Consider the following 19,519-nt stretch of genomic DNA (forward strand, 5'->3'; position numbering starts at 1 on the left):
GTTTGACAATGGACTGCACTTGGCTATAAACAATATTCATGACCTTTTGAGCCTCACAAACTATATTATGGGTCTCAGATCAGGAAATGGGGAGTCCATGGAGGAGTGCTGGAATGGGGCGCCTAGTGAATCTAAAAAAAAAAAATTGGCGCTCGCACGCAGCTTCACCCTTTTCATCCATCTCGATAGGAGAGTGCGCGCACATAGCGGGCTGAAGAGTTGTGCTGCATGCGGGGACATGGTACAAGGACACGCTGCCAGGTAAGTGTGAAATGCCACTCCCTGTTCCTTGACTATAAAGGTTCATGATGGGTTCCCTTTAAGGTTTTCCCATATAATGCTGCAGTTGACAGTTACAGAAGCTAACATAGTAGATTACATTTTATGATATTCCTATTTGGAAGAGCAAAACAAATGGAGATTTTTTTTTTTATAAGAAATGTTTATTACAAATATTTATATGTACAAATATCAAAAATATCCAGTCTCCGTCCTTATGTGGCATCACAGGGCAGGACCAGTCCTAATGTTTATATGGGCCACCATGTTTACTTGTCAGATGTAGCTGCACGGTATTGAAGGGGCTTATTCCAACCACAGGACCATGTTTGTTTCCTTAGCGTTGTTGCCCCTGAATCGTGTTCACCCATTGATGGGACTGGCAGTATGTTGAGGCTTCTGAGTTGGCCTGGCAGTGCAGAAGTGTTCATGGTGCCTCATTACCGTAGGATACAGTGGTAGCCATCTGGGCTTTGCACTAGGAAAGTCGAAAAAGAAGAGACCTCAGTGTCTGGATAATTAAGGGTGAGCTCACACATGCATTATGGATAGACCATTGCTTAACAGGGGTCATGGGAGCGCCATTCTGCTGAGAGGTAGGACTACAAAACTTTGAATCCCCCTTTATGGTTTTAAGACCATGTTATGCCCTACCTCTATTTGTTTTTACTGCAGTCTTCATAAAAGCAGTTCCATGTACATTTCACCTGGTTACTTCTTTAAAGGGGGTTGTCCCATTTCTAGTTCTTTTGCTGCAGGAAGCAGACCGCTTCATCCGTGGAGAAGTGGCTGGGGTTGGTACTGCAGGCTAAATCCTATTGAAGTGCAGGGGTCTCAGCCTGCAGTACTAAGCTGGGCCACTGCACAATATACAGAGCTGTCTGCAACCCCTTTAAAAGTAAATTTACCTTCCCATGGCTGGAGAGAAGAAAGTGCTATAGCAAGAATGGACTTAAATAAAGATAGAACATTCAGCCACACAGAATTTAAGTCCACCTTTACAACTGGACAACCCCCTTTAACACAAGGGTGTTTAAAGTATTGATGGCCTATCCTTAGGATAAGTCATCAATTATAGATTGGTGAAGGTCTATTGGCTGGGACCCTTGCTGATCGGCTATCTACCGGGCCAGCATGCTTGTGCACTGAGCTGCTTTCTGCAAGAAGCAGACAGCTGTTTTCTTACTGTAGTAGCCACACTTTGTATTGCAGGTCAAGCTCCCATTCATTTGATTGGGTAGCTGGCCTGCAATACCAAGTCTGACCAATACTGTAAGAACGGTGCTGTCTGCCTCCTGCAAAAGTCAGCTCAATAAACAAGTGTAATGGCTCTGTGAATAGCTGCGCAGCAGGATGTTTGGGCAATGGACATCTGTCAATCTACTATTGATGACATAGCCTAACCTTAGGGTATCAATAGTTTACATTTTTTTCCTGTGTTGTTCTTAAAGGAGTTGTCTTAAGATAGGGTTACCTGGACTGCAGACAACCCAGCTGCAGCTCAGTCCCGGAGTGAATGGCAGTAGGTGACCACCACTGCTCCATTCACTTCAATGGGACAGTTGGAGATAGTTGATTTTGCCGTCTCCAGAATTCTTACAATGAAGAGGGTTGGGAAGAAGACTCCTCCATATGATCTCATAAGTAGGCTAGAAGTGGAGTTCGTGACACAGTCTTCCCCATGTAGCCAGGGTTAAGACCAGCTTGAAAAGAATAGCTGTCCTGTAGGAACCATGGCTTCTGTGCATTACCAGGATGGCACATTGTCAGTGTACACTGTGTAGTTCTTAGTTTCTCCTGCTGCCAACTACCTCTAGTGTGGGGGTCCCAGCCACAGGATTCCCCTACATTATGGGCAAGGGGTTCTCAAGTAGTTCTACTGTATATAGACCATATTCGCAGTTGTCTCGTGTGCCCAGTACTAAGTAAGGCTGGTTAATTTTCTTGCCAAGCATAAAATATAAGGGAGCTGTGGCTAGGTAATGAGTAGTTCATAAGTCAATGTGTCTTAGGAAGAAATTCACCAGGCATTCTAACATATCAACTTACATTTTTGCAGCGTAGCTGTAAAGCAGGATTCATCTGGCATATTTCTTACCATCTGGGGAAAAATAGAACTATGTTAGGATTGGAGGACCATTTGTGTACCTCACCTAGAACACCACCCGTTGCCCTGTAATACAATATAATGTATAGGCTGATCATGAGCTGGGAGCTTAGTGCTGGGTTGGCTTCTATCACAGATTTGTCCATTGGAGGGTTCCGGCGGTGATACTGAGCACTGATTGTTGGATGAAATGTGATCATGTAGCAGTAGATTCTCCATTTGGGAATGACTAAAGTTCTACAAATTTATTACTGCACCAGAGCTGTAATAGGATAGAGTTTAGCAGCAGCATGCAGGTATAGCGGTTCCTGGGAATACATAAGAAGCCTATGCATCCTACTATGTATGTGACTACGGTGGCCTTAGATTGGCTGTAGCCGTTCTTAAAGATTTGGAAGTCCGCGGAGCTGCAGCACTGGATAGCCGATGGCGAGGATGGATAAATAGCACTGTTTTTTAAAAAAAAAAAATTGATCCACCTAGACAACCCATTTACTGTATAGTTGATCCTGGACCGCTCCTTTAACGAAATAATTACATCTATATAGTGAGTAGAGATGACTTCATGCAGTCCAATCACATCTGGTTAATGAGTTAAAGGGCTCATATTCACAGGGAAATTACATTCAGCAAATCCGCGTGGGAGAAAAGAAACCCGCAACTCCGCATCCCATAGGAATGAATTGACCAGCTGCGGTTAATTAAATAGCCGCGGCTGGTATTTTAAGTGATTTGCGGATTTCAAGCGCGGGAAGAAAAACACAGCATGCTCCATTTTAGCGCGTGTGGGAGCTCAATTGATTTTCTGCATGAAAAAAAACCCCAATTCTAGTGCATCCCCAGCACAAAATCCGTGCGGGCCTGATTTTTCCTGTGGACATGAGGTCAAAAGGATTTTCTCAGGCTTAGACCTTATATCCATGGGCGGATCAGATTCCATATGCAGATTTCCTGCGCAAACCATTTGCGGGAGATCGCAGATGTAATGGTTTTTTTCACGCAGATGCACTGTGGATCATCTGCATGGTAAAAAAATCTGCAACTCCACCTCTCATTGATTGATTTTAACCTTCAAATCCGCAGTGCATCCGCAATTGTATTTGTGGATTCACTGCGGATCGTCTGCACCCATTGACTTCTATTGAGTCCGTCCGCACGGAATCCACACTGAAATGGAACATGCTGCTGCAAATCAAATCTGCATGCTTAAATTCGGTTGCGGATGCCAATGCTTCCCTATGGGCACTGTGAATTGTGGATCTTCCGCAAATCAAATCCGCCAGTGAACATTGGGCCTAAGGCTAGTGTCACTCTAGCGAACGTGATATCTGGTTCGGGAACATGCGATGTACCTGGGGATGCGAGGCGTTTGTGTGTCCAAAACCACTTCGGTACAGTTGCACTGCTTTCAGCGGAGGATTGTCAAGTGTTTCCCATGGCTTTCTATGGGAGACCTTGCAGCGCACACTGTTATGCATTTTGCGGCCCCATTGAAAACAGTGGGCGAGGCGTTCCAGGGAACGGCCCAAAGATAGGACATGCTGCGATTTTTAAAAATTTTGTTTTTGCACTGTCTCGCATGATTTTCTCAGCCGTGTGAAAGTGGCCTCAGGAATCAAACCACACTGATCTGTTGTTGACATCCTCACTGATGAGCGGTCTGAAGGGGTTATGGCCCTCAGGCCAGTGCTACAGGGTCTTCATTGTATACCAGATGTAGTGCCTGGTACTGCAGATTAATCCCATTCATGTTTTTAGGGAATAAGCTGCTGAAAGGCCATATCATTGATGAACCCAATGCTACAGAGGTCTGTGTTTGCATGAGAGCTGCGGCCCCCTCAGACAGCTGATTAGCGTGGTGTGGCAGGAGTCAGACCTTCACCGATTTGATATTGATAACTTAGGCGAAGGAGAAGTCCTCAATACTTAGGTCTTAGATAAGCTCTTGAAGTTGGTGGCAGATGGTTTGATGGCCAACGAAATGTTCAGACAGCAGCTGACAGCTATACCTCCTTACTCTTCCATACACACTTAGCAGGAGAGGGGAATAGACTATTGCCAGACAACTCATGTTCTCCTGTGGGAACAACATGGCTGATCTTTTTCCCCCTCGCAACATCTATTGTCAGAAACTTGGGACACTTCCATACATATTAGAGCAGTGTTCCCCAACTCCAGTCCCCGGGGACCGCCAACAGGCGATGTTTTCAGGATTTCCTCAGTATTGCACAGGTGATGTAATTATTGTTGGTGCCTCAGACATTGCCACAGGTGTTCTTACTATAGGATATCCTGAAAACATGACCTGTTGGTGGTCCCTGAGGACTGGAGTTGGGGACCCCTGGATTAGAGGGTTTAGCTGATTTGTATATGATGCGAATGGGTGCCTTAAGACCATGAGTTTTTAGTTCACTGTAGTATCAGAAATATCCATGGGTGTAGATGTTGCAACAATCCATGGAGTACCACTGATCAGTGGGCGTAGTAAGGGTGGCATTCCACCCAGTCACACATTATTGGCCTATTCTAAAGCACACTAATAATGGAAAATCCCAGAAAAAACCTTAACTGGGAACATGGAGTCTCACAGACCCCTCCCCATTCTAGATTTATGAGAATCCCCACGGGAAGGGGGAAGCGGGGAGGTGCTTAGTATTTTGGAAAACCTATAAATTCTAAATACTATACCTTCCTTCCAACAACTAAGGGCCAATAAATTGTTCAGATTCCCGCATCCAGGTGGAATAATTAGTTCAGTTGGTACATGCATTTACACTGAACGAACGAGAATTTGTTCACTTTTCATTCGGCATCCAGTTTCTGCACGCAGAAAACTGAACGATGGATTGGCCTGTGTAAATAGGCAGTCGTTCAGTTCTGAACGATGCCTGCTTACTACCGTGTTTTCCCAAAAATAAGACCCTGTCAGTAATTTTGGCCCAAAAAGTGATAAGTATAAGACATCCTCTGAAAATAAGACCTATCTAGCAAGCTTGGTCCAGGTCCCTGCTGCTGCTCTCCGGCACACTGAGCAATGGCATTGATTGGCCAATTCATAAATCCCACCTCCACCACACAATGGCTATGATTGGTTCATCAAACGCTGTATTGATGGGCAGAAACAATCAGAGCCATCATTTTGTGGAATTGGGATTTATGAATCCTGTAACCAGGAAGTGATCTTCCGTGGGTGAACGAGGACTGCAGAACGTACGTTGGAGCTCCGGATAGCAGCAGGAGAACCTGGACCTAGCCTGCTAGGTAAGCATTCTTTTTTTATGTAATGCAGCTAGGGCTTATTTTTGGGGTATGGCTTATATTTCAAGCCTCAAGGGTAGGGCTTATTGTCAGGCTAGGACTTATTTAGGGGGGGAAAAGGGTATGAATGGAGGCTATTGGCTAGAATGATCCCCGGCCCGCTCTGCCTCTATTCACTAAGTGGTGATCTGATCGCTCCTGTGTAAAAGCACAGGAACGATTAGCACTAGTACGACCTGTTGGGCATCTGCCACTGACACGTTGTACCGTGTAAATGGGTCATAAGTGTATACACCTACCATGTCACTCAGAAGGATATGGATACCATGGGGGCCAGTCCTGGAAATTCGTAGGATGTGGTTTGCCGGGACACTGAACAGATCCGCCAGTTTATTGGTCAGTTCAGCTGCGGTCATATCTTCCATGTGCATCTCCTGATATAGCGCTGAATCAGAAGAAAAAAAATGAATGCTGTAAGTTCTGCTGCACATTAGTCCCCCCCCCCCCCCCCCCCAATATCTCATTGTATATATAATTTAGCTGATTTAACATCCCAACTGCCTGTTTTAAGACTAAAGATGAAGAACTGATAAGACAATTGTTGCTTGCAGGCCTGCTGGAGTATGCTGGAAGTCATACCACAGCCAAAACCCGTTCTCTTGTGGCTTTAATATCCCTTGTCTGTCACAAGCAATCTCACGCCACTGGCTGAAGACTGTCATCTTACATAGTCTTTGGAGCAGAAAAGCAAAGGCCTTGGGCATACGGGTATTGTAAATTCCCCATAGTTTATTCTATTCTTTTCTTGCAGAATGATGAACTCTGGTGTAAATACAGGCGGATTTTCTTCCTAGGAAACCCAAACCTTCCTCAATTATGTATTTGTCTGGTTCCCTATGAAAAGTGATCTGACTACATTTATGGAGCAGATTTCTGAAAACTGTGTGTTTTTTTTTTTTTTTTTTTGTCTTTGTTGCCTATCGCAGCCAATTACAGTACAGCTTTCATTTTCCCAGAGCTGTACGAGGATTGAAAGCTGAGCTGTGATTGGTTGCTACGAGCCAGACAGTTTTGCATTTAGAGGGTTTCATAAATCTTCTCATCTAGGTCTATCGAATCATCACACCCGTCAATGTAACGTTGTGATGTGACTGCCAAAACAGGCGTTTGACTCAGTGTGCTATAAGCATGTACTCCGTTGCATACAGTGTTTGTGAATACAGACTAACCGATTGGTTTAACCCCTTGAGTGGCGGGTTTCCTACCACCCTGTCGTACCCACCAGGGCAGGTTTTTTAAATGGTCTAATCATTGAATTTCAACTAATTTTGCAGTTGCGTTCCAAGAGCCATAACTTTTTCATTTTTCTATTGACCAGGCCATATGAGGGCTTGTTTTTTGTGGGACAAGTTGTACTTTTTGATGGCATCATTTTGGGGTATATATAATGTATTGCATAACTTTTGTAAAAACATTTGTAGGGAGATTGGGGGAAAAAAAAAAATTCTGCCATTTGTTTTTTTTACTTCATTTTTATGGCGTTCAACATGCAGAATAAATAGTGTGATAATATTGTCCGAGTCAGCACGATTCCAGTGGTACCAAGTTTATACAGTTTTTATGTTTCACTATTGTACATTTTAAGCATTTTTTTTTTTTTTTACAGGTTTGCTTTTGTGACGCCACATTCCAAGGGCTGTATTAATTTTATTTTTCCATTGCTGGCGCTCTAGAAGGCCTTGTTTTTGCAGGATGAACTTTAGTCTTCATTTATCTATTTTTTTGGAACATGTAAAATTTTGATCGCTTTTTATTAGAGATGAGCGAGCACCAAAATGCTCGGGCGCTCGTTACTCAAGTCGAACTTTCAGTGATGCTCGAGAGTTCGTTTCGAGTAACGAACCCCATTGAAGTCAATGGGCGACTCGAGCATTTTTGTATATCGCCGATGCTCGCTAAGGTTTTCATTTGTGAAAACCTGGGAAATTCAAGAAAGTGATGGGAACGACACAGAAACGGATAGGGCAGGCGAGGGGCTACATGTTGGGCTGCATCTCAAGTTCCCAGGTCCCACTATTAAGCCACAATAGTGGCAAGAGTGAGACCCCCCCCCACCCCCCCACACTGTCAGCATAAAGATCGTTCTCCTCTGCCACAGCTGTAACAGCTATGGCAGAGAAGAACGATGTTAGCCCATTGAATTCAATGGAGCCGACAATACAGCTGGCTCCATTGAAAGCAATGGGCTGCCGGCGATCGCGAGATGAATTGTCGGGAAGGGGTTAAATATATAAGCCCTTCCCTGCAACTCATCCAGAAATGTGTAAAAATAAAAAATATATATATACTCACCTGGTCCCGGCAGACGGAGTTCAGCGCGGCCAGCGGCAGTCCTCCTGAACTGCTCTGAACAGCTGTGAGTAGTATTCAGCAGCCGGGGATTTAAAATCCCCGCCTGCTGAATGAGCTGCCTCTAATTGGTGAATGGGTGAGTGACTGCTGCCTCTCATCTGATTGGTCCCGCTGAGCCAATCAAAGGCAGCAGTCACACACCCATTCATAAATTCATGAATGGGTGTGTGAGTGGAATCTGCCTCTGATTGCTCAGGCTGTGACCAATTAGAGGCAGCTCATTCAGCAGGTGGGGATTTTAAATCCCCGGCTGCTGAATACTACTCACAGCTGTTCAGAGCAGTTCAGGAGGACTGCCGCGCTGGCCGTGGTGAACTCCGTCTGCCGGGACCAGGTGTGTGTGTATGTATGTATGTATGTATGTATGTATGTATGTATGTATGTATGTGTATATATATATATATATATATTTTTTTTTACTTTTACACATTTCTGGATGAATTGCAGGAAAGGGCTTATATATTTAAGCCCTGCCCGACAACTCATCCAGCGCTCGCCAGCAGGCCATTGCTTTCAATGGAGCCGGCTGTATTGCCGGCTCCATTGAATTCAATAGTCAGTGCTCGTTTAATCGAGACGAGTACCGCGTGGTGCTCGTCTCGAGTAACGAGCATCTCGAGCACCCTAATACTCGAATGAGCATCAAGCTCGGACGAGTATGCTCACTCATCTCTACTTTTTATTCCATTTTCTTCTAGTGGCAAGATGAACAAAATCTGTAATTCTGCATGTTTTTTATTTTTATTTTTCACTGCATTCTCTGAGCAGTATAAATAATGTATTAAAGTAATTCTACGGGCCGCTACAATTATGCCAATACCAAATTATAATAGTTTATTTATTTATTTTTTTAATTGTGAAAAAGTCATGAAAAAGTAAGTAATAAAAGTTTAAATCACCCTCCTTTTGCCATATCTATAATAAAAAAATCTAAATCCTAAAAGAAAAATACAAATTTGGTATCGCCGCGTCCATAAATGTCCGATCTATCAAAGTAGTGCATTATTTACCCCGCACAGTTAACATAGTCCGAAAAATAACACCACAAATGCACTTTTTCAGTCACCCTGTTTCCCAGAAAAAATGCAATAAAAAGCGAACGAAAAGTCATATGTATCCAGGATTGGTACCAACTTAAACTACAGGACATCCTTCAAAAAATGAGCCCTCACTTAACTACGTCGACGGAAAAATAAAGTTATTGTGCGCAGAAGATGCAGCAGAAAATAATTTAAAAAAAATAAATGTCTTTGAAAAAAATACAAGTACTACAGCAAAAAAAAAAAAAAAAACCTATACAAATTTGGTATCGTAGTAATCGTGCTGACCCATAGAATAAAGTTATCGGGTCATTTTTGTTGCAGTTTGTGCGCCGTAGAAATAAGACGCACTGAAAGTTGGTGGAATGTCATTTTTTTTTCATTTTACTCCATTTTAGAATTTTGTAAAAGTTTTTCAGTACATTATGTGGTACTTTAAATAGCACCATTGAAAAATACAACTCATCCCGCAAAAAACAAGCCCTCATACAGCGATGTCGATGGATAAATAAAGGAGTTATGGTTTTTTAAACGGGGGGAGGAAAAAAAGAAATGGGGAATAAAGAAAAAAAGGGGCCATGTCATTAAGGGGTTAAATAATGTACCAGCTTCCTTCTCTGGGTCATTAGGATGCAGGGGATACCACATGTGTGATTTTATTTTACATTTTTTTACAAAGTAAAGGGAGACAAGTGTTTTTATTTTTTTTTATAATTTTTGAACTTTTTTTTTTTATTTTTGTCCCTTTAGGGGACTTACACAGGGACCCTTCAGGACCCCCTGATCACTTTCTGGGGGTCCGATGGTGACAGCCCTTTACATGCTGCAGTCACAGACTGCAGCGTGTAAAGGGTTAACACAGCAGAGATCAGAGGTTTTCTCTGATCTCTGCTGTAAGAGCTGGTGCCTGGCTGTCCTTTAACAGCCAAGCACCAGCTCTCCCTGCCACAGAGATAGTCAGCTGGCTTCTGACAAGCCGATGGTCTCTATGGCAACCTATAAACAAAGCAGGAGACTTAGAAGCAGGAGATTGCCGGCATATCGGCAATATCTTCTGCTTCTGTTGTTCAAAGCCCTTGCTTTGTTCTCTGTGGGACTGTGCAGGCAGAGCACAATGTCACAGCTTGTGGCAATGTGCTCTGCAGCTCCCATAGTGATACATAGCCCGGAAATCTTCCGGGCTATATCACTATCGGCAGTGGAGCTCGTCCCGGAAAATTTCCGGGCATGCCACTCAATGGGTTAAACAAAGCCGCGCCGGAGGATCACAACTTCCCAAGAATGATGTGAGTTTTTGAAACAAAAAATGCCTTGCATCCATGGGGACATCGCACGTGCACAGGCACGATATCGGCCCGACCCAATATTGCGCTCGCCTACGTGAAATTAGCCCAGCAGATACAAAATCCAAGAGGAGAGCCACACTGCAAACTTTTAAGAACTTTGATTATCATTCAACAGCAACTGTGTCTAACTGGAATGCCCCTTTTAATCTCGCAGTTTTGAAGTCAAGATGCGCAGATTTTAACATATATGGAATTCAAGCCCCATAGGGATAACATTATGATGCACAAATGTCCGTGTGGACTTATTCCACCCTCTGTGAAAGCATCCTTATGTGAGCATGAGGGAAATTGAAAATTATTTAAGTAAAAAATTAATTTTAACAAATCCGTGGCCACCAACATCCCCAAACCTGATGCTACCCGATTTCTTCTTGTGGGAACAACTGACTTTCTCAAAGACATGATGTTGCTGCAATTACTGATGTCACACTAGCAGGCTAGGCCATCAATATCTGATCGGCAGGGATCCATTGCTCAAGATCCCCAGGTGTGAGCACTGCGGCCTCTTCTCAGGCTTGTCACGTCCATTAGTCTTATGGGCCGAGAGCAACTGTCACATTCAAGTGAACAGATGAATTACATCCTAGGATACTAAAGGAAGCAGCGGAGGTAATTGCTGAACCACTCGCCAGAATCTTTGAAAAATCTTGGAGAACAGGAGAAGTCCCAGAAGATTGGAAAAGGGCAAATGTTGTCCCCATCTTTAAAAAAGGGAAGAAGGTGGATCCAGGAAACTACAGGCCTGTGAGCCTGACTTCTATACCAGGAAAGATCTTTGAACAAATTAATAAACAGCATGTATGCAAGTACTTGGATGAAAATGGAGTAATTAACCAGAGCCAGCACGGGATTGTAACAAGTCATGCCAGACAAACCTAATTTCCTTCTGACAGAATCACTGACTGGAAAATGCGGTGGATATAGTATATCTTGACTTTAGTAAAGCATTTCATACCATCCTTATTGAAAAAATGACCAAATATGGGATTGACAAGGCAACTGTTAGGTGAATTCACAACTGGCTGAGTGATCTTACTCAAAGAGTGATCATAAATGGCTGCACATCCAAGTGGAAGGATGTATTAAGTGGGGTACCACAAGGCTCTGTCTTCGGCCTAGTGTTGTCCAACATTTTTTATAAATGATCTGAAGGAGGGAATTGATGGGAAACTGATTACATTTGCCAGCGACAAAGCTAGGAGGGATAGCCATCATTCAAAAAGATCTAGAAAAGCTTGAACAGTGGTCGGCGACTAACAAAATGGGATTTAACAAGGAGAAATGCAAAGTCTTACATCTGGGCAAGAAAAATGAAAAAAGCACATACAAAATGGGAGGAATTGGGCTAAGCAGCATTACATGTGAAAAGACTTGGGTATATTAATAGATCATAGACTGAACATGAGTAAATAATATGATGCAGCAGCCAAAAAGGCAAACACAATTCTGGGATGTATTAAGAGAAATACAGTCTAGATCACATGAAGTAATTATCCCCCTCTACTCTTCCTTAGTCGGACCTCATCTGGAATACTGGGTCCAGTTCTGGGCACCCCACTTTAAAAAAAGACATAGATAATCTGGAGCAAGTTCAGAGAAGAGTTACCAAGATGATGAACGGTCTGCAAATCAGGTCCTATGAAGAACGGTTAAAGGATCTGGGAATGTTGAGCTTGCAAAAAAGAAGGCTGAGAGGATACTTAATAGCTATTGCAATGTACAACGCTGTACCAGGTATGGACTGAAGTGATAGTGCTGCTCATTTGAGCGCTGCCATCACTTCAATCAACTTAATGGTGGGGATTCCGAGCGGTGGACCCCCGCCAATTAAATTTTGATGACCTATCCAGGTGATCAATAGTTTGGTCCTGCAAACCTCTTTTAGGGTGTGTTCACATGTTGATTTGCTGTAGATTTTGATGCAGATTTTCCCCCTTTAATTTGAATTCAATTAAAAAGGTGAAGTCTGCGACGTGACAATGACCCCTAAAGGAAAGCTTTGGCCAAAACTAATCTGACTGGTACATTGAGATGACCCCTTAGCAATATTCAATTTGGGCTTTTAAGAGCAAGGAAATGTTGCCCAGTCAAAAAATATAGTCGCTTGTACATAACTCTTGAATTCTCCCCATGTTTGTAGTGCTGTCCTTATAGTTCTTTCATCCACATAATAGTTTGTCAATGTAAGCCCTAATTCACCTTCTGTGTAATCCTCTTTGAGCCTTTACTAAGACTAGAAGTGCCCAGTAACTCGATCCCTTCCAATTGTCCACTTGCCAAGTTGAGCAGTAATCCCGCTTGGCATTTGGGTTATAAGATCATAATCTGTTGCTGGTTTAATCGGTTACAAAGACATTGTGGAAGTGCACGGAGTGTGACATTGGTCATTGGAAGAGCAAATTAGAAGGGGATTATTCAGGTTACATAAGGGTTGCCAGTCATAGGGCATTGGTCAAATGACCGAGCATGGAATCAACACAGACCTTAAGGAGACTCGCACCCACCTGTCTGACTTGCATCTGTGATGTCTTGAGTCTTGCCCGGTGACTCTGTATTAATGTACAATGTGAGACGAGGGCGCACAGACCTGTAGAGAAGGATGTATGGGGGTAACCTTTTTTGCTTATGTCAATATGCCCCCACTCATAGTTTTTAGATGCCTGCATATATAAAAATACTACCATATACTGCCCACATAACACTAAATGTGCATGACATTTGTAGAAAAAATTTGCCGTGCCTATACACGCAGACTATCACGTTGATCAAAGGGGAGTTTTCTGCATATGTCATGTGCATTTACACACATCCATTAATTTCAATAGGCTCTTGCGATGCGCACCAAGATAGGTCAGGCTGTGTATTTTTTCACATGATCGCACATCATGTGAAAAGATACTCATGTGAATGGGTTCTACTCACAGTGTATTACATGTGCAAAATTTGCGTGCATCTTATGCTAGTGTGAACCAATCCTGAGGATCGAGTTAGCATCAAGTGATTCTAAGTAAAAAGGCTTAGGCCTCATGTCCACGGGGAAAATCAGGCACGCTACGGATTCTCCATGGAGAATCCGTAGCGGGTCCCTCCTGCCCCGCGGACATGAGCACTGAAAATAAGAATAAACTTACCTCCCGCACGCTCCGGACCCTTCCTTCGCTGCGGCGTCATCTTCTCTGCGTCGCGGCCGGATCTTCTTTCTTCGGCCCGGCGGATGCGCAGGATGACGTCGGTGACGTGCCCCGCACATGCGCCAGCCCGAAGCAAAATGATCCGGCCGCGATTGAGAGAAGATGGCGCCGCGGCGAAGAGAAGAACCGGAGCGGGTGAGTAAAATCTGATTTTTGTCTCCCGCGGATCCGGACGGCTTCCATAGAAGCCCGCGGGAGACCCGCATGAAAATGGAGCATGGTCCAGATTTTTTCATGCTCCATTTTTAAAAAAAAATCACTTTTATTGACCATCCGCGGGTATTTATCTACCTGCGGGTGGTCAATGCATCCCTCTGGGGTGCGGATCCGCGGGCAGGAGAAGAGTTAAAATCCGCTGCGGATTTTAATTCTTCTTTTGCCCGTGGACATGAGGCCTAAATCTTTTACACGCAGCGCATTTACACGTACAAATACAAGCCGGAACAGGTGAAATACATGAGCATAAATGCATTTCAGGCACACAAACATGTGGCGTTTTTATGGTTGATATGCGCTTACGCCCGTGTGAACAAGCCCTAAGGATAATACTTTGTGCACAATATGAAATAATTTTAGAAGAACATCATCAATTACTCTCAACTAGTATCAGCACTGTTTCACACAATGTCCAGTCATGGAATATATGGCACAGCAGCACTGCTTCCCCTTTGGGGTTAACACTCGAGTCTCTTAGATGGGCTGGTTCCCGTATTCATGAGTATTGTCTCCTTAAATAACAGTCCAATACCCAAGTTGGAGCACTAAAAACCTGCACAATGGTAGTGTCTGTAAAATAAGCCTCATACCCTTTCCTTGGTGTGTACATATAGTGTCAGATTGAGGTTAGCCTCACTTACAATATGTCACTCTGGAATACTCACTTCGAGCAACCCAGGGTAGTCCAAGGTTGGGAGTGGTCCTTCACCGCAGTAAATCCTTGTCACTGTCCAGATGCCCCGCTGGTTTGGGGACACAACATTGTCTCTCTCTCGTCTCCAGATACTATGCAGTCTCCAGTCACTGTCTTATCTTAGCTGCTCCTCAACTCTCCCAGGCCCAACTTCAGCAACACCTCCAGCACATAAAGGTCCCTTTTATAACTAAGGCTCCAGTCTCTAGAAAGTTCCTACTGAGCATGTTCAGTTCCAATGTTCCAGTCCACATAATACAGCCATATAGATCAGTGCACAAGAGAAAGGACTGTGGCTGTGATTAAACATCCACACCTATTTCTAGGTTTGGTCACACCACCATTGTTTCAATTGCTGCTAGCGCTTATTCATCGCCTTGCTCAGTTTGCCCTCTCCATATACATCACTTGACCCACATTTTTCATTACCAGCTTCTGAAGCTTCTATTTCATAGGAATATCTATGACAGAGCTAATTCTACCTACCTTGCTGTCAAAGCATGAGACAATCTGATCCCATCTGCCACTCCACAGATTTGAGTAAGGTCTCTGCGGGTCAACTTCAGGAGGTCGGCCCCTGGTGGGGCGAAAAACACAATCTGCATTTGGTTTCTGAACTCTTCAGTGTATAAGTACTAACTAGATACCTAGTTATAGGGAAGTAGAAGCATGGCTGTACACCATGCGGTTCTCCACTGATTGCCAGGTGACCCCGAACATGTCAATTCAAACACCATGATGAGGCGAGGTGCCACCCGGCAATCAGCTGGGATCCACTTCCGGTTGTAAGGGAGATCATCAATGTGTATGGCCACCCTTAGAAGAATCACCTAAATTGAAATCATTAGCCAAGAAGCTTAAGGCCGCTCAGCCAATCAATGCAGCTCTCAATGAACCAATCACAGCCATTCAATGCGATGGCTGTGATTGGTTCATTGAGCGCTGCATTGATTAGCTAAGCCGTGGCGCTCGAGAACCAATCAGAGCCAGCGCTTCCTGGAGGTGGGATTTATGAACCCCTTGACCAGGAAGTGGCAGTTGAAGACTGCAAACAAGCTTCAGAAGGAGAAGTGCGGCTGAGCGAACGGCGCCTGTTAGGTAATGTATTATGTTGTTTTGGGTTTTTTCTTTAAATGCAACTAGCGCTTATTTTCAAGAATATGAATTATGCCTTATGCACGCTACCCAGTTCTGAGTCTGCACAACCTTTGGGTTGGACGGTGCCAATAAAAGTCTATGGGGACCTAATTATATATTTCAGCTAGACGTTGTGCCCTAGTACAAAAGCAATCTTTCTTGGCCGCGGGACTTTTTGCATTAGTGCACACATATGAGGGCTTATATTGGTTCCTTACTGTGGAATTAAAGTGGTAGCCGCATCACTGAGCTGCCTGATATACAACCATTGACTAGAGTAAAAAAAAAAATATATATATATTTTCTTCATTGCCAAATTCAATGTACAGTGTTCTGGAATATAAGCAGATCCACTCTGGCTCTATTGAATAGATTACATACTGTAGGGGTCAGCAATACGTTATGCAATTGTAAAGGTTATATGCCATAGCACCATATAGTTCAGTAATTATGGGATTTGTATAATTTATGGTCTATAACCATTGCCATATGCCTAAATGAGGATATCATTAGTCTGACATGGAGACTGCAGCAACACAAGTACAAGGACATGATGTAGTTAACAAGTGAAGGAGACAAATTGCCCTGGGGAGCTTCTGATAATCATCCTTATTACCTGTGAAATTGGAAAATGTTCTGCAGTAATTAGAAAATCTGTTTCGCAGCAGCCATTGCTGGGTGTCACTGATGGAGGCAGAAGGACTGAGACTCTGTGGGAACCAGAAGATTGGCCATAAGGAACAGTGTTGGTAATGAAGACGAATAATACACCTTATAACACCGACAGCAGATGACATTGTCACATCTTGCATAAATGTTGAACCGTAATACAGACATACACATTGGTGTGGAATTATAATGTCTCTATACTGTGTGCGTAAACCTATGGACAAGACGGCTGCCGTTTCATGGAAAAAAAAAATACATGATTTTTTTTTTTCCATTCTCATACAAGACCTTTGAGCTGATAGCTGTATAGATTTCATTTGCATGAGATGGATCAGACTGCTAACTCACCTCTCCCGTACACTCCGTAGAGCTGTCTGAGGCACACACAGGGGATGCACAGATCCTGGGGGAGAATGGAAGGAATCTACATGTAATTAGCAGAAGAGATTTCAGTTTTTACATGGTTTCACACAAGCAGAATTGCTGCAGAATGTTGGCCACGATATGTGATCAGAAATTCTGCAGCAATGTCCAGTGCAACGTAAGTGAATAGCAAACACAATTCTGGGATGTATTAAGAGAAGCATAGAGTCTAGATCACATGAGGTTATTATCCCCCTCTACTCTTCCTTAGTCGGACCTCATCTGGAATACTGCTTCCTGTTCTGGGCACCCCACTTTAAAAAAGCCATAGACAAACTGGAGCAAGTCCAGAGAAGAGTTACTAGGATGGTGAGCGGTCTGCAAATCATGTCCTATGAGGAACGGTTAAAGGATCTGGGAATGTTTAGCTTGCAAAAAAGAAGGCTGAGAGGAGACTTAATAGCTGTCTACAAATATCTGAAGGGCTGTCACAGTGCAGAGGGATCAGCCCTATTCTCATCTGCACAAGGAAAGACTAGAAGCAATGGGATGAAACAAAGGGAGGAGACACAGATTAGATATTAGACAGTCAGGGTGATGAATGAGTGGAACAGGTTGCCACAGGAGGTGGTGAGTTCTCTCTCAGTGGAAGTGTTCAAACAAAGGCTGGACAATATCTGTCTGGGATGATTTAGTAAATCCTGCACTGAGCAGGGGGTTGGACCCGATGATCCTGGAGGTTCTTTCCAACTCTACCATTCTATGGTTGAATGGGGTTTTAACAAATGCCATTCATGTACAGCAGAAGAAAAATCTGCAGCGCATGATAGATCATGCTGCGGATGCGAAAGCCAAAATGCTAGGAAATGCGTGAAATGCTATTTAATTCTGCTGGAAAAAAAACTCAATAAAACTAATTAGCCATTTTAATCAGTGTTTGTTGCGAGCAAATGAACATGTCTTGCAGGCGCACAAAGTACAGTAAAATATGCCAATGCGTGTGCAAAAAAAAAAAAGCATTGTTCATTCCGCAAAAACACTACGTGGAGCAGAAATTTTCAACAACTAATCTGCAGACTTTTTGGAAAACCCCGTTGATTCTAAATGCTCGGCATGCCTCTTATGCTGCGAATTTCAACTCTTGAAATACAAGGGTGAGAATGTGCAGCAAATCCAAAAACAAACACTGTGGCCAAATCTGAAGCATCTAGATGTGGATATCGCCATTGCATATTCCAGAATATTTGTGCAGGTTTTCTGCTATGGAGATCCCACTGCAGATACACCATGTATGAAGGTATCCTTATCAGCCCAGTCACACAAGTGTATTTTCTGTCCCTATTAGAGATGAGCGAACCTACTCGACCACGCCCCTTTTTCACCCGAGCACCGCGATTTTCTCGGGCGAAAAGATTCGGGGGGGCGTCGTGGGTCAGTGGGGGGGGGGGGGGGGGAGAGAGAGAGGGCTCCCCCCTGTTCCCCGCTGCTACTCCCCGCCACGCCTCCCCCGCCCCCCCGAATCTTTTCACCCGAGTACGGAAGTACTCGAAAATCGCGGTGCTCGATCGAGTAATTACTCGAAACGAGTAGGTTCGCTCATCTCTAGTCCCTATTCAGTCCAGGTTTTTACAGACTAAATACAGAAAGCACACGGACCCATTGGATTACATTGGTGTATTCAGACATGCAGACCAATGTGGGCGTTTAAAAGAGACAAACATGCATTAACATGTTTTCTATGGGTTGTGACAAAAATGGCATTACTTGAGCTTTTTGGATTTTCTATAGGGGTAAAAAAAAGGGTCTTTTAGAAAAGCTAGGGAAAAAAAATATACATACCATTATGGAAACCTACCAAGGATGAATGAAGGCGAAAACCAATGAGGCATTGACTTAAAGGGGTATTCAGATTGCTGCCTGTTTTTTCACACATGCACTGAATGGGTGAAAATGGATAGAACAGTGGGAGTCTGACCGCTGGACCCACACTGATCCTGGATTGTGTTTTCCCCATCGTCCTCGCTACAGCCACAGTGAAGAAGAGATTGAATGGAGCCTAGATCGCGCTTGCGTGGTGCGACACCATTCATTTTTAATGGAGCTGCTGGAGACAGCTGAGAACAAGTACTCGGCCATTTCTGTCAGTCACATTGAAATTAATGGAGTGGCGGATGCACGTTCACAACCTCACTTCATTTATTGACCTCACTTCAGGTGGGAAAAGCCTGGAATTAGGGAGAAATGGAGAAACTGGACTTGGGATTGGTGGAGGGCCCAGCGGTCGTAACAACACTGGTTTATCAGTTTTCACCTTTCGCCCAAGTGGATTGGGGAAAACTTGAGAAAACATGCGGAACCGAAATACTCCTTTAAAGTGACCGTCCAGGCCTTAACAAAGAAGGATGGCCGCACCACTTCTCGGACTACCTGAGGCACATTAGTCTAAGACCTTGCATGCTGCTCTGACTGGCCAATCAAAGCAGATGTAGCATCTGAGACCAATTAACAGCTCGCAGATTTTGGCCGCTTATTGTAGCTCTAGTTATACTGTAATTGTCACTTACCTGTCGGGTGTTGACATCTTGAAGTGACGTGGCGAGCAGAGGCCAGGAGTGCTAGTGGGGCTTCTGGGTGTTTCAATCTCTGGCCAAGGTATACACTACAAAAATACATACATGTGATAAGCTTAGGTCAAGGGTGTATGTATCAAAGAAGCAGACCATGCGACGGTTATGGGGCCATGGAGAGAGGAGGCCCCAGCTCTGATTGCATCATCCCTTTTTGCAAATGGATAGGGAGGACATATA

The 19,519-nt window shown here is 43.8% G+C and overlaps 1 protein-coding gene across 1 annotated transcript in view; it reads right to left on the reverse strand.

Annotated features, from left to right (window-relative positions):
• Window positions 1–429: 429 nt before the first annotated feature.
• LOC136588012 (upstream-binding protein 1-like) overlaps window positions 430–19,519 on the reverse strand; it is a 35,614-nt gene continuing 16,524 nt past the window's right edge. The window contains exons 8-15 of the mRNA XM_066586895.1: window positions 19,277–19,371; window positions 16,698–16,752; window positions 16,297–16,390; window positions 15,030–15,120; window positions 12,947–13,029; window positions 5,944–6,089; window positions 2,329–2,380; window positions 430–757 (exon numbers count right to left, since the gene is read on the reverse strand). Coding sequence (XP_066442992.1) covers window positions 720–757; window positions 2,329–2,380; window positions 5,944–6,089; window positions 12,947–13,029; window positions 15,030–15,120; window positions 16,297–16,390; window positions 16,698–16,752; window positions 19,277–19,371 — 654 coding nt within the window. The 3' untranslated portion in view covers window positions 430–719. The remainder of the gene's footprint in view (window positions 758–2,328; window positions 2,381–5,943; window positions 6,090–12,946; window positions 13,030–15,029; window positions 15,121–16,296; window positions 16,391–16,697; window positions 16,753–19,276; window positions 19,372–19,519) is intronic.

This window comes from Eleutherodactylus coqui, chromosome 13 (genome assembly GCF_035609145.1).
Source record: "Eleutherodactylus coqui strain aEleCoq1 chromosome 13, aEleCoq1.hap1, whole genome shotgun sequence".
NCBI classification, from domain to species: Eukaryota; Metazoa; Chordata; class Amphibia; order Anura; family Eleutherodactylidae; genus Eleutherodactylus; species Eleutherodactylus coqui.